Raw genomic sequence first — 25,602 nt, forward strand, 5'->3', positions numbered from 1 at the left:
TAGTGAATTCAATCGTACTGTTACCGAACGTACCATGTCGTTTAGGATATGTTATCAACACAGTTCACTTCTTTCGTCGAGTTGAATAATTCTCCCTTCACTTCGTCCTATTCGCCTGTCCAATCCAATAGGAATAATTCTATTGGAGAACGGACGACCAAAAACGGAATGGGAGAGAGAGAGGGTGACGGGAAGCATCCTAATCTCCTGGTATTCAATCTCCCTCATCGACGGACTCCAAGTGTTCAAAGTATTTAAAGCCTATAATTCGTATCCCTCTTCTCGTTCTCGTGTTGTTAGCAATAATACAAGGCTGCAACAATTCAACGAGTGACACACATTTTAAGCGTTAGTTCTTTTCAGATCCTCACTATATAACTCTCTCTTCCCAATCCATCTCAACAAACAATTCATTCATCAAAGATTAATCTTTCACAAGGTTGATCTTCACGTAGAAGATGAATCCCAGTCTATATGAGTTATCCTTTCTCCTCCTCCATCTCTACTTTGTCGCCTTCATTTGCACCACAGGGGCATCATCACCATCTCTTTTTGATGGCAATCTTGAGCTCCCGGGAGGTTCCATTCCAAGCGTGTCACTAGAACACTTAGACCCCACCCTCCCCCCGGCCCTCCCCACCCAGACTCCGCACTGTTCCCTGGTCGTCCTCCAACACGACTTCGCTGACACCGTCGGCGCGACGCCGGCCTCCGCCAACTATACTCACCCCTCAGACTGCCCCTTCCCATGGACGCGCGTCGTCCTCGAGCTCAGTGTAGCCGCCACAGACCTCCAGAAGTCCCGAGTCGCCGCCATCTGGATCGACGGCGCCGAGGTCCTCCGCACCGTCACCCCCATCCCCATGGCTCGCGGCGCTTTCTGGCGCGTCCACAAGGACGTCACCCGCTACACGGCCCTCCTCCGCCGCCTGGCTGATGGCGGCGGCGTTATCTCCATGATGCTGGAGAACTCAAACAAGGTCCTTCCCGGCGTCTTCAGCGCCAACGTCTCCCTCCATTACTTCCGCGGCCCGGTCGACGACGGCAGGTCGAAGTCCATGTCTAATGCGGCGCACCCTTCCGTTAGATCCCTTTACCGCGAGCCCGCGGACCTCGTCCTCCCCATCTCCAAGCCCGATGGGCAATATGGATCCGGATTTTGGTACCGTATTGACAACGAAACCGGCGTCGAGTCCACCACCGTCGCCATCCCCAGAAACACATACCGCGCAGTCCTTGAAATCTTTGTGTCATATCATGGCGAGGATGAATCATGGTACACTAATCCATTGAGAAATAACTATCTTCACCAGCCAACTGCAGCCAAGGTTTCGGCACCGCGAGCCAACGGCGCGTTTCGGCAGGTCTACGCCACAATCGACGGGAAGTACGTAGGCGGACACGTTCCATTTCCGGTCTTCTACTCGAGCGCCATCAACCCCGTCTTCTGGTCCCCGGTGGCGTCAATCGGCGCGTTCGACATGCCGTCCTACGACCTCGACCTGACACCTTTCCTGGCGCTGATGCTCGACGGGCGGCCCCACGAGATCGGGTTGGGTGTGTGCAGCGCCCTGCCACACTGGCTCGTGAACGCCAACCTCCACCTCTGGGTCGACTATTGGTCGGACGCGGTCCAGGCCGGTCCGGTGGAGTATTTTGTCCCAGCCATCCAGATGAACCGCAACGCCGAGTGGCGCAACCCCGACGGCCAGTCCGAGATCGGGGCCGAGGGGCTCGAACGGTTCGCCGGGTGGGTGAGCTCGTCGAGGGGTAACCTCACCACCGAGGTGCGGCATAAGATCAAGCTGAAGAGCCAGGTGCAGGTGCAGAACCGCGGGGCGGTGACCCAGATCGATTTCATCCTCAAGGAGAGGACGATGGTGACTGTGATGAGGGGAAACCAGTGGCTCGCCCGGGCGCAGACGGTGATGGATGCTCCCTTGCAGGTGCAGACCGCGATCGTGAACGCGGCGGGCGTGCCGGTGCTGCAGAAGACGCGGCTCTTCCACCAGCTGATGGAGGCGGTGAGCCTGAGCGAGGGGCAGGCCGGGGCGACGACGACGAGAGAGCTGACCGACCGGCAGGATGCGGAGGGATCGGCTGTGGTGGGCGGCGGATGGGGGAGCGGAAGGAGCCGGTCGTCATACCAGTACAGGGACGGGAGCAAGTGCTACGCTCGGAACGTGGCCACGGCTGGCGGGGCGGTCATCCAGGACAGGAAGGCCTCCTGCTTTGCCGTGGCTGATGATGCCTGAAGACGTGAGATTGCATGCATGGATGCTAATGCTTTGCGTCGTTGATTGCTTTCTCAGTTGCCGGTTACGAGTATAATGCAATAGCTATGGTGTGCTGTGAGAATAAGAGATCCATCCTTCGATGTCATACTTCTATTAATATAGGATATTTCAAATGAGGGTCATTATATGGTGAGTTAGCACAAACTATGTGTTGGTCTTTTATGGTTCGTAATAGTTTATTATTATTATTATGTTGATTTACTAATTGTAAGTTTACAAAGAGTAAGTGTATCTAAAACGAAGTTAAAAGTAATTACTATAAAGGAAGGCTTCGAGGATGCTATGACCAAAGGCAGTTAAAAAGAAGGATAAATTGGAGTAAAGCTTTTATACATATGCTGAAATATATTATACTTTCCCTTTCGCTTGACACATAGTTTATTTAATATGAGAAATATATTATAAAATTTAAATCTTCATGGAATTATAGCAGAGATAAGATTAAACAATTAGCTAGACAAATTTATTAGACTTAATTGGATGACAGTAGTTGTAGAAGGGACCTAGAAAATTGACATTTGTATAAAATAATGCATACGGATTTTCCTAGAGAAAAGAAAAATATTTAAGGTTTCATTTTCTCTCATTTCAAAGTATTGGAAATGTCTCTTAAGGTTGAATAAATCTCACCAAGATTTAAAAAAAATACATGGGTGTGACCTAGATAAAATTACTAAAGTTTGTGATAGATGATATCAGAGAGAGACAAATACATTTAGAAGCACTTGATATGCAAACGTGAAAAAACTAATAGAGTTGCATTCAGGACTATTAGCACACATGATAGTTTGAGGGGAAACGAGAAATAATCAAACTGTACTTAGAGAAATGACCAAACCTTCACATGAAATGCACCATGAGAATAAGTGAACTAAGAAGAATGTATAGTGAATAAAAGTTGGGAGGGTGAGTTCGATCTATGGCTTGACATTAACAACCAAACTTAATGGTGCATGTGGTAAGCAGAGTGCTTGGCAAAGGATGAGATTGTGCAAGGAGGGATTTGTTGCTCGATAACTGAAAGGGTTCTATAAAGCTTATAAGGATAAGGGGAATTGTTAACTCTAACAATTTAATATGCATATAAGGGCTTGTATACGAATGATGAATTATCTATAACCATCTCAAGGTAATTGAAAATCGACGCTATAGAGTATAAAAACTTTCTCTTCGGTATGAGAATGATATATCAATAGGAGGTTGAAGTGTACCGTAAGTCTAGCATATTACTAAGTCTTGAGGGGCATAAGAGAGGTTGTATTGGTGAAGAGTCACAACTTAGCAAATGAGTTTGTAAATGTAGAATAATATATTATTTGTTCAGTAAGGCAGAATAGTCCAAAGAGATGGTCATCTCTGAAACTTCCACAAACACAAAAGTTACTCTGGTGGGATAGATATCTAGGAGGGATAAGTTTTGGTTCTCTAAATATAGAATCATGTACAATGGATTGCATATAAGGGGTACCTTAAGACGATAACTCCATAAAGCTTAATAGACCAAGCGAGTGGTGAAGAGTTATTGCATGATCTCTTACAAGGTAATGCGTTGGTAGATATATTACAAGATAAAGTTAGGATGTGACCCTAGGTAATACTAAACAAAAACACACTTAGAACTAATATGAAAATTAGACTTAATGGAAGGTTAACTCATGGAATGACGAGTGCGGGTCACCATCAATTCAATGCAAATCAATGAGTGCAACAACTTGGGTGAAACTTGTTAAAGTTATTGGGAAAATTAGGATAGCATCATATGTACAGTGGAAGAACAAAAAACAAAATAATAGATTTTCTTACAGAAAAAGAAGGTTTCATCATTGTGTAAAGATTGGTGGACAAAAATCGTAAAACCAAAAAACTATGTATATTTAAAATATATGTTACCTAGAGATATCGTATATCCTTGAAATTCTATAAATCTATTGGAGAGGATAAAGTAGATCAATTGTCTTTATCTCTAGCAATGATCCATATTGTAGGGGCTGCGAATACGCTTCTCAAATCTCTACACAATCCTTCTTTCCACACGTACCATATGATCAAGAAAGGATTGACCCTTCTTATTGTCCATATGCCCCAAACTGGGGTTGTTGGGTGAGAAGGAGAGGGAAAGAGGAGTCTAAGAGGTAGCAACAAAAAAGACTCTAGCCTATGACCCTTTTGTTCCCTTCTATTTATAGAGGCCTCTTGTCAACTTAACCCTAATATATCATACTCTATTGGGTAATAGATTTCTATCAAACTACCAAAGCTTTTTCGATTAGTGGATCTCTACCCAATAATCTTTTATTGGATTTTCTTACATCTTATCCATAAGATCTAATAATTCATGGGTTTATTGGATATCTAATAAGATAGGGGCTCTATCAAATATCTAATATATGAACATCTACTCTTCGTAATATCTACCATATGTGTATAACCCTCTAGGCACAATATCGAGCTGGTCGTGAGTCATACTTATCAAAACTCATTTTGGCTCAGTGAATAATTATCTTCATAATAATTCACTCGACTCATTTATTACGGACGTATACTACGTCACAATCCTTAGACAATACAAGGGAATCTAATCCATTAGACCTATCTATCCTTAGTTACCATGTATTTATAGTCCCTTATATATCTAATATCCCAAAGACTGTACTTCGGGTATGGTGCTATCAAGCTTATATGGTTTCTATTCAAGTTTCACTCTAATCAGATTCTCTCAGAGAATTCTTTCTCTCTCAATTCAAATGACCTTGGGTATGTCTGTCTTCAGTTACCGTGTATCTATTGTCTATCATCCATCTAATATCTCAAAGATTATATACCGGACATGATGCTATCCTACACATATGGTTTCTACTCTAGTCTCGCTCTAATCGGTTTATCCCGGAGAACTATTTCTCTCTTAATCTGAATGACCCTAGTAAGAGATTTACCTAAGTAAGAATATATAGGATATTTCTCTTATGACACTGAGAGTGAATGATCCTCTATTGACACTCAATAACCCTTGTAAGATTGGCTGTCACTCCCAATAACCAATTGTGCTATATCTGAAACTTTCAAACCTATGAGTATGATATCAAAGAGTAGAGTACTCATATATGACATTTTTGGTGTCTTAATTTTAAAGACCAGATATACCACTAGGATGATAGAATCACTATCTAATAATGAGATATCATCAACCATCCAGTATTCCATCAGTAGATCAATCAATGAACTCATTCTCTAATGAGCACCGGCACAGTATTCCTAGTGTCCCCACATGAGTAGCTATGAGACTAGCCACCTTCATCATATGGATGGGTATACAGCACACCAATCTATTCAGTTATCTCGATATCCCTCTCGAGTAACCTATGACTAGGATCATTTAGGGTCTACGTTTAAAGGTGAATCAGTCTCATTATCGTGATCTCATCATGATCCGATGCAAAAGGTAATATAAAGTGAAAAAAATATTAAATAAATAATATGCAAAAAGAGTATATATTATGTCACATATACTATTACTCATGTAATTAGCTTGTATAACACCTATGACTAACAAAAGTGCCCAAGCCATATAATGAGAGTCGATATAGAAGACATAATATATAGTAGAGGTATGAAATTTTCCTTAAACAAAGATCAAGGATATGAATTTTTGTAGAGGCAAGAGCAAGAGCAAGATCATGTTATTTCATAGGTTCCTCGTTCTGTTGGAGTAGATTCATCTTGCATTGTGACAAATTTGAATGGAGCTTTATGGCACTTGCACCTTATCTCGGTAAAGCAATTAATGGAGGGACTTATTGAATCTCGTATTTTGATGATGAAACCACTTGATATGTGTTTATAATTTAAACTGCATTTTGAGTGATGCAAGTCTACTCGATCAGGATTAGACAGTTAACGCGGGAGGAATTGACGTTGCGACGGAGGAGATCACGTCAGGATATTGGACGACAGAAGGCTTCGGACGTCGGGCATCGGGCCAAGGAGAGCGGAATTACGCCAAGGATATCGGGGTTGCAGAGGTCAACCGTCGATTGGGCAACAAGCCACAAGAGAGGACGATGCGCTGAAGAATCAGACAAAGCGCTAACCAATAACGTGCCGGGCAACAGAATGTCAATTCACGTTGTAATAATTGTCTAGATAGGAATAGAGTTTTGGCTTATGTGTGCAAGATTAACTACGATAATGATGAAGACATAAAGCGAAACAAAGTGTCGGAGTCAAGCGCAAAGGATTTGTTGCGAGTTTGAGAGTTCGACGGAAGTCCGAAGGTTCGTCGGGAATGCTGCCGGAACTAGCCGAGAATGAGTAGGGAGCTTGCCGAAGGGTTTTCAGAAGCTCGCCAGAAGGTTCATTGGAAGTTCGCGGAGCTCGCCGAGAAAGATCGGAGCTTGCCGAAGAAGCTCGTTGGAACTCGCCAAGATCAAATCGTGAAGTCTAGGAGCTTGCCGGGAGTCCGTAGAATGGTTTCCAAGAGTTTATCGGAAGACCGTCGGAAGTTCGTTGGAAGCTCACCGGAAGAAGTCTTGACTTACGAACTTTGTAATAGCTTAGAAAATGTCTTTAAATTCGTGGCTAGTACGTTAATTAGGGTTACGATTAGGTGTTAATCCTATAACCCAAGTAGGGGTCAATTGGGCTCGAGTTCGGACTGGTTTGGGCCAAGTTTGGAGCCCAACCAGTGAGCTGAATTGGCCTAGGCGGTGTCACAGCCCAGCACCCGAGAGCTGGGCGGTGGCATCGCTTGGCTGGGCGGTGGCACCACCAGCCACTGTCAGTGTCAGAAATTGATAGGCGGTGGCACCGCCAGCATCGGGAACCCAAAGAGAATTCAAAATTTGGAGCCCAAATTTGAATCCTCTTGAGGCCTATAAATACCCCTCAAATCTCAACTGGGATTACAACTTTTTGAGAAGCAATTGATTGAGAGAAAAGTCTTAGAAGAGTCTTTGCTAGTCTTGTTTTCAATTTGCTAGTGTTCACCTCCTTCTTTCTTGCTGAAAATCTGTAAGAGAGTGAACCACTTGTAAAAGTTGTAAGAGGGGTATTTACCCTTCCCTTTCAAGAGATTTGCTAGTGGAAGGTGGGAGCCTCATCGAAGAGGGGCCTCGCAAGTGGATGTAGGTCATTTGACCGAACCACTATAAAATCGACGTGATCTCTTGTTTGTATTTATTTATTGTCATTCATATTACTGCAAACTATTTGCACTTTAATGCTATACTGCTTTGTCTCCGTCTTACTTATCTCTTCAAGTTAAAACGCAATCGAAACAGTTTTAAACGAAAATGTTGCTTTTATCGTACGAAGTTTCCGAAAAGTATTTAAATCGTGAAAAGTTTATCGCACTTCACCACTGCACTAATTCACCCCCCCCTCTTAGTGCCGCTCCGATCCTAACAATTGGTATCAGAGCCTGGTATTTCTCATTTCGGATTTACACTCGAGAGAAATGGCTCTTCATGGCTTTCAAGAGGGCTTATCGGTTGTTCGTCCACCGTTGTTTAACGGATTGGACTACACTTATTGGAAAACTCGAATGAGAGTTTTCTTAATTTCTATGAATTTGGATTTATGGAATATCATTGAAAATGATTTTCAACTTCCCTCTAAACCGATGAACGAATGGTCGGATTTGGAGAAGTATTTTTCTTTAAACGCAAAGGCTATGAATGCCTTATTTTGCGCTTTGGACAAAAATGAGTTCAATCTGATTTCTACGTCCGAAACGGCTTTTGATATTTGGCGAACACTTGAAATCACGCACGAGGGAACTAGTAGAGTCAAAGACTCGAAAGTTAACATTTTATTACATGATTTTGAGCTTTTTCGAATGCAACCAAGCGAGACTATTGGCGACATGCACACCTGTTTCACGGATATTGTCAATAATCTAAGAGTTCTTGGTAAATCTTTTTCGAATTTTGATCTCATAAGCAAGATCTTAAGATCCCTTCCAAAAAGGTGGGATCCTAAAATAACCGCAATACAAGAAACAAAAGATTTAAATATTTTTCCACTTGAAGAACTTATTGGCTCATTGATGACATATGAAATGGTGTGCAATGCACATGATGAACACGGTGAACACTTGAACCACCTTCCAAAGAATAGGAAGGATTTGGAACTCCGGACAAATGAATACCACTTGAGCGATGACTCAAGTGATGAGGACAATGATGAACTTGAACTTCGAACACTAAATCTTAATAAGTTCATTAAACAAAAATCTAAAATAAATAATGAACTTGAACGGAGGAAGAGGCCAAAGAAAAGGAAGGAACCCAAGGATGAATCAAGAACTTCCAAAGGTGAAACGGCGAATTGGGCTTTGACGGGCTTCGACTACAAGGTAAGTAACTCAACTCTCTTGAATTATTTTGAAATTACTTGAAGTCTTTCATGAGTGCTTAATTTAGATAGTAGGAATAGGAAATAAAAAATTATTTTTCAAAAATTATATCATATTTTTTCCCTTTTTAGTATCATTGAAAAATTAAAAATTTGATCATGAAAAGTATATTGCTAAGGTTTCATGCATGTTATGTTTTGAAATGTTGAATGATATATGCAACATTAGGGATGATAATTATATAATATGTGATCATGCTTAGGATTAATCCATGCATGTGTATCTCGATGATTTTATGTTATGCATAATGATCATGCTTAATAAATTTTGAAATTATGCATGATGAATCTTGTGATTTATGGATTATTGATTTTTACCATAATGAAAGTGCCTTATTAATTTTTGTTGTAACAAATCTTACACTTTCGGTTTTAAACATTATATATGTTTTTATTAGGCATAAATGAAACAAAATCATATGTTTTGAAACAATCGAAAAGAGGAAAACATTCTTGAAAATTATTTTGCTCAATCTTATTGATTTTGATGAATCCGTTTGTATCATCTTTGTGAATCTCTTGGATTTTGTTAATGCTTTTGATGATTTAAATTTGAATAATTTTTTATCGAAATCACGATCTTGATCTCTTGAAATTTATAACATGAAATTCTTTATGAATCAACATTGTTTTCTATTTAAAAGGAGATTTGTCGAAATGTTTCATAGTCTTTTAGTATTCATGATCTTGATAATTATGTTTTGAAATTTTATGTAAACCAAGAATGTTCATCATGATTTGAATATTTAAAGAGGAGAATTTTTTAGATAAATCATGATTTTAATGATTGAATATTTGATGTGCATGAATTGAGATCTTGCTCTCCTACTATTCTTTTTGCTATTCACCAAAAGGAAGACTAATTCTAATAAACTATGATATGCTATATGAATTTTATTGTATTCATGAAGTAATATCTCATCACTAATTTTTGTTTATATTTCTTCATGTGATGATATGAATGTATAAAACACTTATGATATGATTTTTTTTATACAATTCTATGTATTCGTGAAATATTTATCTCATCACCCAATTAATTCCTCTTGATACTCCTAATGTGATGAAGTAAAATTATGCATGAAATACAAATGGGGAGAAGTTTTGATCATGCATGGTAGGCTATAATTTGACAAATTGATACCATCATGATATGAAATATTTATGATTCGCAATGATGTATGCAATACTTGTGCTTTCTAATTATGATGTGATGTATTACATATGTTGTAAATCATGATTTAAAATACTATGAGTTGTTGCTAAAATAATGTATTATAAATATTGATTTAATGTTTTGTATCATGAATACTCTAAATGATGAATGTTTGGTATCATGATCAAAATGTTGATAAATAGTTAAAAATTTTAGTATCATGTATGATATCCTCATAATGTTGATTGATTTATTCAATATCGTGTAAGAATGAAATATAAGGTTTTTCAAATAGTGCATGTTTTAATTTGAAAATATAATGATGCACAAATAATATTGATACTTACCTTTGTCATAATTGATGTAAAGAGTCTTCCCTTCTTTTTGACAATGACTAAGGGGGAGATAGCCAGTTTGCACAATTCAAGAAGAAAGCAAAAATTGCACTATTCAAAAGAGAAGAAATTGCTATCTTGAACATCACCGAGAATTGCTAGCTTGAAACATCAAGAAAATACAAAAATGTGCTATCATGCTTATCTCAAGAAAAGCAAATACGCCAACTTGCATATATTTGAATTTGCTAGCTTATAAAACTTGCATATTTCAAAAAGTAAGAGTTGCTTTCTTGAACATCTCTAAATTGCTAGCTTGCAAGTTCTAAAATGTTGTAAAATTACTAGATTGCATGATGATAAAAATTTAACATTATGTTTTTCATGCAATGAGTTGAACCCATATAACAAACACTTGATTGTGGTACTTCTCCTTTTTGTTGATGACAAAGGGAGAAAAGTATGTTGATGACATGACATGTGATGCATAAGTTTTATGCATATGTTCATGATGATGTGTTGCAAGTATTCATGATGAATATTGCAATGACTTGAATTCTGTTTGAATTCAAGGTTCTATCAATATGACATATTGATAGGGGGAGTTTGTTTAAACTCCGGGAGTTAAGGTTAACTCCGTCATCAAGTGGTTGTCATCATCAAAAAGGGGGAGATGTTGAATCTCGTATTTTGATGATGAAACCACTTGATATGTGTTTATAATTTAAACTGCATTTTGAGTGATGCAGGTCTACTCGATCAGGATTAGACAGTTAACGCAGGAGGAATTGATGTTGTGACGGAGGAGATCATGTCAGGATATTGGACGGCATAAGGCTTCGAACGTCGGGCATCGGGCCAAGGAGAGCGGAATTGCGCCAAGGATATCGGGGTTACGGAGGTCAACCGTCGATTAGGCAACAAGCCGTAAGAGAGGACGATGTGCTGAAGAATCGGACAAAGCGCTAACCAATAATGTGCCGGGCAACAGAATGTCAATTCGCGTTGTAATAATTATCTAGATCGGAGTAGAGTTTTGGCTTATGTGTGTAGGATTAACTATGATAATGATGAAGAGATAAAGCAAAACAAAGTGTCGGAGTCAAGCGCAAAGGATTTGTTGCGAGTTAGAGAGTTCGACGGAAGTCCGAAGGTTCGTCGGGAATGCTGCCGGAACTAGCTGAGAATGAGTAGGGAGCTTGCCGAAGGGTTTTTCGGAAGCTCGCCAGAAGGTTCGTTGGAAGTTCGCGGAGCTCACCGAGAAAGATCAGAGCTTGCCGAAGAAGCTCGTTGGAACTCGCCAAGATCAAATCGTGAAGTCTAGGAGCTTGCCGGGAGTCCGCAGAATGGTTTCCGAGAGTTTATCGGAAGACCGTCGGAAGTTCGTTGGAAGCTCGTCGGAAGAAGTCTTGACTTACGAAATTTGTAATAGCTTAGAAAATATCTTTAAATTCGTAGTTAGCATATTAATTAGGGTTAGGATTAGGTGTTAATCCTATAACCCAAGTAGGGGCCAATTGGGCCCGAGTTCGGACTGGTTTGGGCCAAGTTTGGAGCCCAACCAGTGAGCTGAATTGGCCTAGGCGATGGCACCGCCAGCCACTGTCAGTGTCAGAAACTGACAAGCGGTGGCACCGCCACTGATAGGCGGTGGCACCGCCAGCATCGAGAACCCAAAGAGAATTCAAATTTTGGAGCCCAAATTTGAATCCTCTTGAGCCCTATAAATACCCCTCAAATCTCAGCTGAGATTACAACTTTTTGAGAAGTAATTGATTGAGAGAAAAGTCTTAGAAGAGTCTTTGCTAGTCTTGTTTTCAATTTGCTAGTGTTCACCTCCTTCTTTCTTGCTGAAAATTTGTAAGAGAGTGAACCGCTTGTAAAAGTTGTAAGAGGGGTATTTACCCTTCCATTTCAAGAGATTTGCTAGTGGAAGGTGGGAGCCTCATCGAAGAGGGGCCTCGCAAGTGGATGTAGGTTATTTGACCGAACCACTGTAAAATCGGCGTGATCTCTGGTTTGCATTTACTTATTGTCATTTATATTACTGCAAACCATTTGCACTTTAATGCTATACTGCTTTGTCTCCGTCTTACTTATCTCTTCAAGTTAAAACGCAATCGAAACGGTTTTAAACGAAAACGTTGCTTTTATCGTACGAAGTTTCCGAAAAGTGTTTAAATCGTGAAAAGTTTATCGCACTTCACCACTGCACTAATTCACCCCCCCCTCTTAGTGCCGCTCCGATCCTAACAGGACTAAGGCAACTCAACTTATGGAGGTGAAGTTGGGGTCAAAAGGCCTTAACACAGGGTAAGAGAATATAGAAATAGATACTCTTGAAGAATATATCATAGTGCTACCATTTGAGTTACTACAAAGGAAGCTCTATATAGAGGATATTATGTTGGGGGTAGAGTTCCAGGATTCAGACAATAACGCACTAATTTCAATGAAGTCAATTTTCTAGGATTCAGACAATAACGCACTAATTTCAATGAAGTCAATTGACTTTAAGATTTATTTAGCAACAAACTATCATAGAGATGTGCTTCATCTATGTGTAGCCAGAGAGCAAGTAGACAAAGATCGATTGTCAAATGAGCGAACACAATCAATGGTGGAAGAGACCCTATGATATGCTAGCAAAGGTCACACATGGAGAGATCATAGTTCAAGTTCATCCTATATAGATTAAAATACAATAAAGATATCATTAAGAGATGATATGAAGTAGCGGATCATGGTGAGCAATTTTAAATAATGTGATATGGTCCCATGAGAGATTTGATCATATAGAGGTATGATTAAGAGGCTACTAGAAGCTCCACTTTGGTAGTAACACGATGACAAAAAGAGTTATAAATTTTAGGAGTGAATGTCATAATATGATAAAGGTGGGTCTTTTGTGTGTAACGAATTTTACATTGGATAAAAGCATTGGTCATCAGTATATGGGAGTGGCATACAACGAGAGGGATTTCGAATACAAGTATTAATTAATCTTAGAAGAGATATTTATGTTGTGAATTCTAGGGCAATAGCATATGCGCAGCGAAAGAATAAAAAATAAAAATCCTAAAATTTTCTGTAGAAAAGAATGTTTCATCATCGTGCGAAGATTGATACATAAAAATTCACTAAACTAAAAAATCACACGTATTAAAGGATATGTATTACCTATGGAGATCATATATCCTTTAAATCTTATAGATATATAAGAGAGGATGAAAGAGGTCAATCGTCCTCCTCTCTAGCGGTGATCCACATGATAGGGGTTGTGAAGATGCTCCTCAAATCATTGCTCAAATCAACTCGCTACGCGCACCACACAATCAAAAGGGGTCGGCCCTTCTTGCTGTCCACACTCCTCAAATAGTGGCTATTGGCTGAGTAGGAGAGAGGGAGAGGAGAATAGGATGTGACAAAAAAAAAAAAAGTCTAGCAAATAGCCTTTTGGTTCTCTTCTATTTATAGCAGCCTCCTATCAACTTAACCATAATAGATCCTATCATATTGGGTACTGGATCTTTATCGAACCACTCAAGCTCTTAAATTAGTGGGTCTCTATCCAATAGTCTCTCATTGACTCTTATTGGTGCTATTTATAAGTGCCCTGCAAGCCAATCACGTGAGTAATGACACGTGTGACATGATATGTACTCTTTTTCGCTTATTCTATTATTTGATATTTTATCACTTTATCTTATATGCCACGTATATTGTGATATCCATTGATCTGTGCAGTATGAATTGGATCATGATGAGATCATGATAATGAGACCGATTCGCCTTTAAATATGGACCATAAATAATTCTGATCATAGGTTACTCGAGAGGGATATCGAGATTACCGTATAGACTTATGTGTTGTATACTTATCTAAATGATGGAGGTAGTTGGTCTCATAGTTGCTCGTATGGTGACACTAGGAATACCGCATAAGTGCTCATTGGAGAATGAGTTTATTGATTGATCCACTCAGAGAATACTAGATGATTGATAATATCTCATTGTTAGATAATGATTCCATCATCTCAATGGTGTATCTGGTTCTTAAACTTGAGATACCAAAGATGTCTTAGATATGTACTCCACTCTCTGATACTGAACTTATAGATATGAAAGTTCTAAATATAGTACAATTGGTCATCGGAAGTGGCAACCAACTTTACGAGGGCTATTGAGTATCGATAAGGATATCGAGATTATCGGATAGATTTGTGTATTGTATACTCATCTAAATGATGGAGGTAGTTTATCTCATAACTGCTTGTGTGGTAACACTAAGAATACCGGGTAAGTGCTTATTGGAGAATGAGTTTATTGATTGATCAACTCACAAAATACTGGATAATTGATAATACCTCATTGTTAGACAATGATTCCATCATCTCAGTGGTATATCTGGTTCTTAACTTGAGATGCCAAAAATGTCTTTATGAGTATACCACTCTTTGATACTGAACTTATAGATTTGAAAGTTCTAGATCTAGCACAACTGGTAATAGGGAGTGGTGGCCAACTTTACGAGGGCTATTAAGTATTGTAGAGGATCATTCTCTCTTGGTGTTATGAAAAAAATATCTTATATATTCTTGCTCAAGAAAATCTCTAGCCAAGATCATTCAGATTGAGAGAGAAAGAGTTCTTTAGGAGAATCTGATTAGAGTGAGACTCGAGTAAAAATTATGTAAGACTCATAGCACTATGTCTAGAATATAATATCTGAAATATTAAATGGATAAGGGATTATAGATATATGGTAATTGAGGATAGAAATGTCAAATGTATTGGATTCACCTATATTATCTGGGGACTATACTATAGTGGCCTAATACGTCCGTAGTTGATGAGTCGAGTGAATTATTATAGAGATAATAATTCACTGAGCTAGAAGGAATTTTGATAGGAATAACTTATGGCTAGCTCGATATTGGGCCTAGAAGGTCATACACATATAATAGGTATTGCAACGAGTCAATGTTCGAATATGAGATATCTGTTAGAATCTTTATCTTATTGGATATCTAATAAGCATATGAATTATTGGATCCTATGGATGAGATCTAATAAGAGTCAATGAGAGATTATTAGATAGAGATTTACTAATTTAAGAGGCTTGTGTAATTAGTGTAGGGAAATTTGGGGGTGACATCACATGCACAGTAGAAGAACAAAAAAATAAAATCCCCAATTTCCCAAAGATGTGTTCGTCGTCATACAAAAATTGGTGTGCAAAATCCACGAAACTTAAAACCATGCATATATTAAAGATTATGTTACTTATGAAGATTGTATATTCTTGATTCTTTACAGATATGTAGAAGATGGTGAAGAAGGTCAAGCGTTATCCTCTCTATCGGTGATCCACGCAGTAGGGTTATGATGATGCTCCTCAAAACTCCAAGCCTGCTATCTGAGGAGGAAAAGGGAAGGAGAATAGGAGAGACAATCCAAAAAAAGCTATAACCTATGAATCATTAGTTCTCTTCTATTTATAGAGGTCCCATACAACTTAACCCTAATGGGTCCTGCCCTATTGGGTATTGGATCTCCATCCAACTGCCCAAGTCTCTTATATTAGTGGATCTCTATCCAATAATATATGATTGGCTCTTATTGGATCTCATTTATATGATCTAATAATTCAAGGGCTTATTGGATATCCAATAAGATAGAGGCTTCGATAGATATCTTATATCCGAACCTCTACTCATCATAATGCTTATTATATGTGTGTGATCCTCTAGGCATAATATTAAGCTGGTCGTGAGTTATACTTGTTAGAACTCCATCTGGCTTAGTGAATTATTATCTCCATAATAATTCACTCAACTCATCAATTGCGAACGTACTATGCCACTACACCGTAGTCCCTAAACGATACAAGAAAATCCAATCATTGTACTCGTCTATCCTCAATTACCATGTACCTATAGTTTCTCATCCATCTAATATCTCATAGACTATATATCATGCATAATGCTGTCAGACTCACACGGTTTCTACTCGAGTCTCACTCTAATCGGAATCTCTCGGAGAACTCTTTCTCTCTCAATCCGAATGACCTTGGCTAGGGATTTGTTTGAGTAAGAACACATGTGATATTCCTCTCATGACACCGAGAGTGGATGATCCTCTATCAACACTCAATAGTCCTTGTAAGGTTGGCTATCACTCTCGATGACCGGTTGTGCTAGATCTAGAACCTCCAGACCTATAAGTCTAGTATCGAAGAGTAGAGTACTCATACAAGACATCTTTGTTGTCTCAAGTCTAAGGACTATTGAATCTCGGATTTTGATGATGAAGTCAATTGTCATTTGTTGTCTAATCTATATGTTGAGATAAGTGTGCAGGATTAACTACGATGAAAGTTAGACAAGCAGCAGGAGTTGCGCCGGAGTCAAGATCATGATCACATTGGGAGTTCGAGAGTTCGACGGAAGTTCGGACGGTCGTCGGAGGTTCTGCGAGAACAGATCCGAGAAGTCCAGAAGCTTGCCAAGCGAAGCTCGTCGGAACTCGCCAAATGGATCGTCGCAAAGTCCAGGAGTTTGCCGGAAGTCCGCAGAAGAATCACCGAGGGTTCATCGGATGATCGACGAAAGTTCACCGGAAACTCGCCGGAAGAAGCGATTGACGCATCGGAGCAAAGCTGCAAAAATTATCTTAGATTTAATCGTAGTTAGCACGTTGATTAAGCTGGAAAATGGGAGGTGATCCCATTAGCTTAATCTTGGGGCAATTGGGCCCCTGAAAAGATTGAAATTGGGCCGAATGGAGCTAACCATTCGGACCCTGATTGCACTAGGAGGTGCAACCGCCTAGGCCAGGAGGTGGCACCGCCTGGGCTAAGTTTCCCAGCGAGACTGGGTGGTGCAACCGCCCCAGCCAGGAGGTGCAACCGCCTGAGCTCAGTCTTCGAGCTAGACTGGGCGGTGCAACCTCCCTGATAGAGAGGTAGCACCGCCTGAGCTCGGTCTTCGAGCTCTAGCAGAGAGGTGCAACCGCCTCAATCAAGAGGTGGCACCGCCTGGGGCTCAGTCTCCGAGCTAGACTCAGGCGGTGCAACCACCCCTGATAGAGAGGTGCAATCGCCTGGGCTCAGTCTCCGAGCTCTGCCAGGCGGTGCAACCTCTCCAGACAGGAGGTGCAATCGCCTGATCCCGGAATTCCGGGATTTGATCGTTTTGAGCTCCAAATTTGAACTGGGTTGGGGGCTATAAATACCCCACCCATTCAGCACAGAAATGACATAGACCTACACACCAAAATCTTGATTCTTTCTGTGATTCTAAGAGCTCAAAATTGTTGTAAAGCCTATAAGTCTCCTCCTTCTGTTCTTTAAGCTTCTGAATTGTAAAAGTGAGGAGAGAAATGTTCTGTAAGGGTTGTCTCCTGAGCCCATCAAAAGGAGTGAAACTGTAAAAGGGCAGTTGGCCTTCGCCCATTGAAGGAAGGCAGCTAGTTGACGTCGGTGACCTCGTCGGAGGAGGAAGCCAAAAGTGGAGTAGGTCAAGACTGACCGAACCACTCTAAATCTCTGGTTTGCTTTTATTTCGAGTACCTTATCATTACTGCAAACCTCCTACATAACTACTGCTCTCTGCGCCTTTACGAACAAGTTCTAAGTGCTAATCTTTTCGAATCTGCATTCAGACGTAAAACTACGTTTAGACGCAAACTGCGTTTAGACGTAAAACTGCATTTAAACGTAAACTGCGCAAACTGTGTTTAAACATAAAACTATGTTTTAGACGTAAACTTCTTTTAAACGTAAAACTATGTTTAGACGTAAAACTACGTTTAGACGCAAACTGCGTTTAGACGTAAAACTGCGTTTAGACGTAAATTGAGTTTAGACACAAAACTATGTTTAGACGCAAACTGCGCAAACTGTGTTTGGACATAAAACCGTGTTTTAGACGTAAACTACTTTTAGACGCAAACTGTGTTTAGACGTAAAACTGCGTTTAGACGTAAAACTGCGTTTAGACGTAAACTGAGTTTAGACGCAAAACTACGTTTAGACGTAAAACTGTGTTTAGACGCAAAACTGTGTTTAGACGCAAACTGTATTTAGACGTAAACTCAGTTTAGACGTAAACTGTGCTTAGACGTAAACTGCGCTTAATCTTAAGTAATCTTAGAATCGGCTTTTACATCGAAATCATTTTTATCGGACGAACGCAGCTTTCGTTTTTAAATCGCTGAAAGATTTTCGCTGCACTAATTCACCCCCCCCTCTTAGTGCTCTTGATCCTAACAAGGACCAGATACACTACTAGGACTACGAAATCGCTGTTTGATAATAATGCATCATCAACCATCCAATATTCCGTAAGCGGATCAATTAGTGAACTCATTCTCTAATGAGCACCTATATTGTATCACTAGTGTCCCCACATAAGCAGCTATGAGACCAGTTGCATCCATCATATAAATGGGTATACAGCGTATTAGTTTGTTTGGTTATCTCGATGTCCGAGTAACTTATAACTGAGATTATTTAGAATTTGTGTTTAAAGGTGAATCAGTCTCATTATCGTGATCTCATCACGATCCGATTTTCATTACACAAATCCTTTGACATCACAATATATTCAAGCAACACGCACTATAAAGTGATAAAATGTCAAATAATAATAATAAGCAAAAAGACTATGTCAAGTCACACATACCATCACTCGCATAATTGGCTTGCAGGGCACCTATGACTAGCAATTATATGGATATCCAGTACCCAATATGGTAGGATCCATTAGGGTTAAGTTAATAGGGGGCTTCTATAAATAGGAGGAACCAAAAGGTCATAGGCTACACCCATTTTGGTTGTCATCTCTTATTCTCCCCTCTCTATCTCTCTCTCTTCTCCTTAACCTATAGCCCCTATTTGGGTCAGATGGATAGTAAGAAGGGTCGACCCCTTCTAGATTGTGTGGTCCGCGTAGCGAGGAGATTTGAACAGCGATTTGAGAAGCATCTTCATAACCCGTATCCTATATATCATCATTAAAGAGGAGGATAGTTGGCCTTCTTCATCCTCTCCCACAGATTTGTAAGAATTTAGATATATACGATCTCCTTAAGTAACACAATCTTCTTACACACATAGTTTTTGGTTTCGTAGGTTTTTGCGTACCAATCTTTGCACGATGATAAAAGACTAATTTTTTTTTGTAAAAATCTAATATTTTTGTTTTTGTTTTTTCACTATGCATGTGATGTCTCCCCAGATTTCTCAACATTTGGATCTCATCCGTAGGATCCAATAATTTAGGAACTTATCAGATATCCAATAAGATAGGGGCTTCAACGAAAGTCTTATATCTAAACCTCTACTCATCACAACACATACCATAGGTGTCTGACACTCTATGCCCAATATTGAGCTGGTCATAAATCATGTTTGTCAGAACTCCTTCTAGCTCAATGTATTATTATCTATATAATGATTCACTCGACTCATCGGTTGCAGAATGCTATGTCACTACGCCATAGTCCCAAATAATACAGGGAAATATAATTCATTGAACATGTCTGTCCTTAGTTATGGTGTATCTATAATTCCTTATCTATCTAATATTTTAAAAACCGTATATCAAATATTGTGTTGTCAGGCCCATATGGTTTCTACTCGAGTCTCATTTTAATCGAATTCTCTCGAAGAAATCTTTCTCTCTCAATCCGAATGACCCTGACCAAGGATTTACCTGAGCAAGAATACATGAGATATTCTTCTCAAGATACCAAGAGTAGATGATCATCTATCGATACTCAATAGTCCTCGTAAGATTGACTGACACTCCCAAGACTAATTGTGCTAGATATGAAACTTCTAGATTTATAAGTTCAGTATCAAAGAGTGGAGTACTTATACAAGACATTCTTAGCGTCTCAAGTCTAAAGACCAGATACACCGGGATGATAGAATCACTATCTGATAATGATGTTTAATCAACCATCCAACATTTCGTGAGTGGATCAATTAGTGAACTCATTCTCTAATGAGCACTTACACTATATCCCTAGTGTCCCCACATGAGTAACTATGAGACCAACCGCCTCCATCATATGGATGAATATACAACACATCAGTGTATCTGGTTATCTCAATATCCCTCTCAAGTAACCTATGATCGAGATTATTTAGGGTCTATGTTTAAAGACGAATTAGTCTCATTATCATGATCTCATCATAATCCAATTCTCATTATACAGATCCATGAACATTATAATACATGCAATAGGGAATATAAAGTGAGAAAAGATACCAAAATAATTAATAAGCAAAAAGAGTATGTATCATGTTACACGTGTCATCACTCACGTGATTAGTTTATATGACACCTATGATTAGTAATTTAATTATACAAAAGTATGATTGGAGTAATTGGAGAGTTGGATTGTCCTAGAACTCATAATCGCTTAAGGGAACCCAGTAAGTCGAAGGATAATGTCGAGTGAGCAAATATCGTTATCAAAGAATGTAAAGAATAATAGAATCAGCGTGAGCCCTGTAACATGATTATGGAGGCTATGCATGAGAGTTGTAGTCTATCTTTCCATTGACCAAGGAGAGCTATTTGAAAAACACAAAGGTGTTAAAGTCGATGGTCAAAAGAGGCGAGAAAGTGTCAATGAGTCTACAGGAACTTAGATACTCAAAACCAAGTATTAGTCAGAAGAGAGACAGATTTAGAGGAGTGTCATAGTATCGTAGAGGCATATCTATTGATCGCGAAGAAAAAGACACAAATATGAGATAATGAATAGTTGGGCCATAGGTATAGTAGCACTATAGTACCATAGATGAGGGACCTCCATGGAGTCACTTACTCTCATGAAGGGGGAGCACCTGGTTGTGAAAAAGGTCAATGAGCTAAAAAATACAGAGATAAACTGTAAATATAAAGACATTACTGAAGAGCAAAGACTAAAGTACTTCATAAGACACTAGTGTCGATAGGCTTCTCATCAAGATAGTCAAAAATGGAGGATTTTAGATCGATGCACAAGTGCTTAACTAAGGAACATATTAGGAAATATGCGATGCTATATCATTTTCTCCTTAGAGTCGTAGGTGATGGAAATGATAGAGAATATGATACAATCTCAGATGCAACTAAAACTATCGGAGACTTGCTCCAAGTTACGGTAAAATTTTACTCATTTTGGGCAAAAAATTTTATATTTTAGGAGTTCGATTACAATAAGAAAACGAATTATAATAACTAACTCAATGCAATAAGTGCAAACACTTGTGCTTTATAAGTGTACAAAAGAGTAGGCAAAATCTAGTAACCTGCTTAATGCTTGAAATATAACTCTTGGGAAGGTAAGTGAAGTCAAGTAACATTTACCTTATCAACTCTTAAGAGAATAGGCAAAACTGAGTATCCTAGTTCTCTTATTTATTCAGTAAAAGAGCTCTACATATATTCAAAAGACGCTTCAAAGAAACTTAGTGAAAGATAATAGTTATCAAATCCTCACCAATGGTGATCGGTTCTACTAAAAATATATTGTTCACTTTATTTCCAACAAAATGTTAATCAAAAGTAGAAGTGATGTGAATCTACTTAAAGATAACAACTAGACATAAGAGGAATAAATAGACAAATTTTATAGTGGAAAGACATTAAAACTTTAAAGTTTACAAGGCAATGCTTATTAAAGCTTCAATATATATTCACTCAATTCAAGCGACGTGAGACATTTGAGAGACTAGCGAATAATAAGAATGATTTTTTTTATCATTTAAGGGATCTACAAAAATAAGCAAAGATCAATACTACTCGATTGACCCCACACCAGAGTCGGAGTCATTAGCATGTTAAAACAATATTATCGAATTAAAGTTCAACTACTCAACTATAACGACAAAGAATAGTTGGAAGCTAAGAGACCCGACATAACTAGAGGAGAAGATTAAATATTTAACAAAAACGAGGAGATACATTATTTATAAAGGATTGGATGAGGATATCGAATGAATAAGTGAGAGAATAATATCATGAAAAAATATGTACAAAGGGTATTTAATGTAATATTTGTATATGTTCATATTTTTTAATTTTATTCATGCTTTACATAATATATAAAAGTCTTATAGTAGGCTTGGTAGCTCCATTTGAGTTAGCCTTAGTGGTTATCTTAGTTATGTAAACATATGTTATATATAGTCATCGCATAAAGTTAAAATTACAAAAAAAATAGACTATTCGGGCAACTATTTTGGAATTTTTCTAGCTCTTTAAAATGGTGCAATGTGTTTGCCAACATAGTACCAAAGAGCTTCCCGGATGACACATGGTTAGATGGACCTTTAAGGTAGTATCTAGGGATGAATCATTGTTATGTTTTACAACAATATCAAATGGGCACTTGTAGAGATTTTTATCCGCGATGGATCATCTTGGACCCTTTGTCGTGTGATGTTTAAAGTTTACAAAGTCTATATTTATAATTTATATAGTATATCAAGTGTTTACCAAAATATATCCTTGTGAAATTTTGAATTAAGTATTTTAATACATTTTCATTTTTATATATTTTTAAATGACAATAAAAGATTTGAAGGATGCTGATCTTTTATAGACAGACACACAAAAATATCACATGACTATGATTTAAAAAAAATTAACTAAGCCTATATCAAGTTGTTGAAAATAGTGTTACGAGTTGATTCTGCTACGCTTATCAAAAATAATCTTTTGGCTGATCTAGTTACGTTATCATCGATTGTAATACTTTAGTGAATTCAATCGTACTGTTACCGAACGTACCATGTCGTTTAGGATACGTTATCATCACAGTTCACTTCTTTCGTCGAGTTGAATAAAGTTCTCCCTTCACTTGTCCTCTTCACTTGTCCAATCCAACAGGAATAATTCTATAGGAGAACGGACGACCAAAAACGGAACGGGAGAGAGAGAGAGAGAGAGGGTGAAGGGAAGCATCCTAATCTCCTGGTATTCAATCTCCCTCATCGACGGACTCCAAGTGTTCAAAGTATTTAAAGCCTATAATTCGTATCCCTCTTCTCGTTCTCGTGTTGTTAGCAATAATACAAGGCTGCAACAATTCAACGAGTGACACACATTTTAAGCGTTAGTTCTCTTCAGATCCTCACTATATAACTCTCTCTTCCCAATCCATCTCAACAAACAATTCATTCATCAAAGATTAATCTTTCACAAGGTTGATCTTCACGTAGAAGATGCATCCCAATCTATATGAGTTATCCTTTCTCCTCCTCCATCTCTACTTTGCCGCCTTCGTTTGCACCACAGGGGCATCATCACCATCTCTTTTTGATGGCAATCTTGAGCTCCCGGGAGGTTCCATTCCAAGCGTGTCACTAGAACACTTAGACCCCACCCTCCCCCCGGCCCTCCCCACCCAGACTCCGCACTGTTCCCTGGTCGTCCTCCAACACGACTTCGCTGACACCGTCGGCGCGACGCCGGCCTCCGCCAATTATACTCACCCCTCAGACTGCCCCTTCCCATGGACGCGCGTCGTCCTCGAGCTCAGCGTCGTCGCCACAGACGTCCAGGAGTCCCGAGTCGCCGCCATCTGGATCGACGGCGCCGAGGTCCTCCGCACCGTCACCCCCATCCCCATGGCTCGCGGCGCTTTCTGGCGCGTCCACAAGGACGTCACCCGCTACACGGCCCTCCTCCGCCGCCTGGCTGATGGCGGCGGCGTTATCTCCATGATGCTGGAGAACTCAAACAAGGTCATTCCCGGCGTCTTCAGCGCCAACGTCTCCCTCCATTACTTCCGCGGCCCGGTCGACGACGGCGGGTCGAAGTCCATGTCTAATGCGGCGCACCCTTCCGTTAGATCCCTTTACCGCGAGCCCGCGGACCACGTCCTCCCCATCTCCAAGCCCGACGGACAATATGGATCCGGCTTTTGGTACCGTATTGACAACGAAACCGGCGTCGAGTCCACCACCGTCGCCATCCCCAGAAACACATACCGCGCCGTCCTTGAAATCTTTGTGTCATATCATGGCGAGGATGAATCATGGTACACTAATCCATTGAGAAATAACTATCTTCACCAGCCAACTGCAACCAAGGCTTCGGCACCGCGAGCCAACGGCGCGTTTCGGCAGGTCTACGCCACAATCGACGGGAAGTACGTAGGCGGGCACGTTCCCTTTCCGGTCATCTACTCGAGCGCCATCAACCCCGTCTTCTGGTCCCCGGTGGCGGCAATCGGCGCGTTCGACATGCCGTCCTACGACCTCGACCTGACGCCGTTCCTGGCGCTGATGCTCGACGGGCGGCCCCACGAGATCGGGTTGGGTGTGTGCAGCGCCCTGCCACACTGGCTCGTGAACGCCAACCTCCACCTCTGGGTCGACTATTGGTCGGACGCGGTGCAGGCCGGTCCGGTGGAGTATTTTGTCCCAGCCATCCAGATGAACCGCAACGCCGAGTGGCGCAACCCCGACGGCCAGTCCGAGATCGGGGCCGAGGGGCTCGAACGGTTCGCCGGGTGGGTGAGCTCGTCGAGGGGTAACCTCACCACCGAGGTGCGGCATAAGATCAAGCTGAAGAGCCAGGTGCAGGTGCAGAACCGCGGGGCGGTGACCCAGATCGATTTCATCCTCAAGGAGAGGACGATGGTGACTGTGATGAGAGGAAACCAGTGGCTCGCCCGGGCGCAGACGGTGATGGATGCTCCCTTGCAGGTGCAGACCGCGATCGTGAACGCGGCGGGCGTGCCGGTGCTGCAGAAGACGCGGTTCTTCCACCAGCTGATGGAGGCGGTGAGCCTGAGCGAGGGGCAGGCCGGGGCGACGACGACGAGAGAGCTGACCGACCGGCAGGATGCGGAGGGATCGGCTCTGGTGGGCGGCGGATGGGGGAGCGGAAGGAGCCGATCGTCATACCAGTACAGGGACGGGAGCAAGTGCTACGCTCGGAACGTGGCCACGGCTGGCGGGGCGGTCATCCAGGACAGGAAGGCCTCCTGCTTTGCCGTGGCTGATGATGCCTGAAGACGTGAGATCGCATGCATGGATGCTAATGCTTTACGTTGTTGATTGCTTTCTCAGTTGCCCGTTACGAGTATAATGCAATATCTATGGTGTGTTGTGAGAATAAGATATCCATCTTTCGATGTCATACTTATATTAATATAAGATATTTCAAATGAGGGTCATTATATGGTGAGTTAGCACAAACTATGTGTTGGTCTTTTATGGTTCGTAATAGTTTATTATTATTATTATTATTATTTTGTTGATTTGCTAATTGTAAGTTTACAAAGAGTAAGTGTATCTAAAACGAAGTAATAAGTAATAACTATAAAGGAAGGCTTCGAGGATGCTATGACAAAAGGCAGTTAAAAAAAAAGGATAAATTGGAGTAAAGCT

General features: G+C 40.3%; 2 protein-coding genes across 2 annotated transcripts; both read left to right on the forward strand.

Annotated features, from left to right (window-relative positions):
• The first annotated feature begins 458 nt into the window (after positions 1 to 458).
• Positions 459 to 2,255, forward strand: LOC135642913 (peptide-N4-(N-acetyl-beta-glucosaminyl)asparagine amidase A-like). The gene has a single exon (XM_065159393.1). The coding sequence runs from the start codon at positions 459 to 461 to the stop codon at positions 2,253 to 2,255; it is 1,797 nt and encodes a 598-aa protein (XP_065015465.1).
• Positions 2,256 to 23,427: 21,172 nt separating this feature from the next.
• On the forward strand, positions 23,428 to 25,224 carry LOC135642914 (peptide-N4-(N-acetyl-beta-glucosaminyl)asparagine amidase A-like). Its single transcript, XM_065159394.1, has one exon. It carries the CDS (start codon positions 23,428 to 23,430, stop codon positions 25,222 to 25,224), a length of 1,797 nt encoding a protein of 598 aa, XP_065015466.1.
• Positions 25,225 to 25,602: the final 378 nt, after the last annotated feature.

This window comes from Musa acuminata, chromosome BXJ3-7 (genome assembly GCF_036884655.1).
Source record: "Musa acuminata AAA Group cultivar baxijiao chromosome BXJ3-7, Cavendish_Baxijiao_AAA, whole genome shotgun sequence".
Taxonomy (NCBI): Eukaryota; Viridiplantae; Streptophyta; class Magnoliopsida; order Zingiberales; family Musaceae; genus Musa; species Musa acuminata.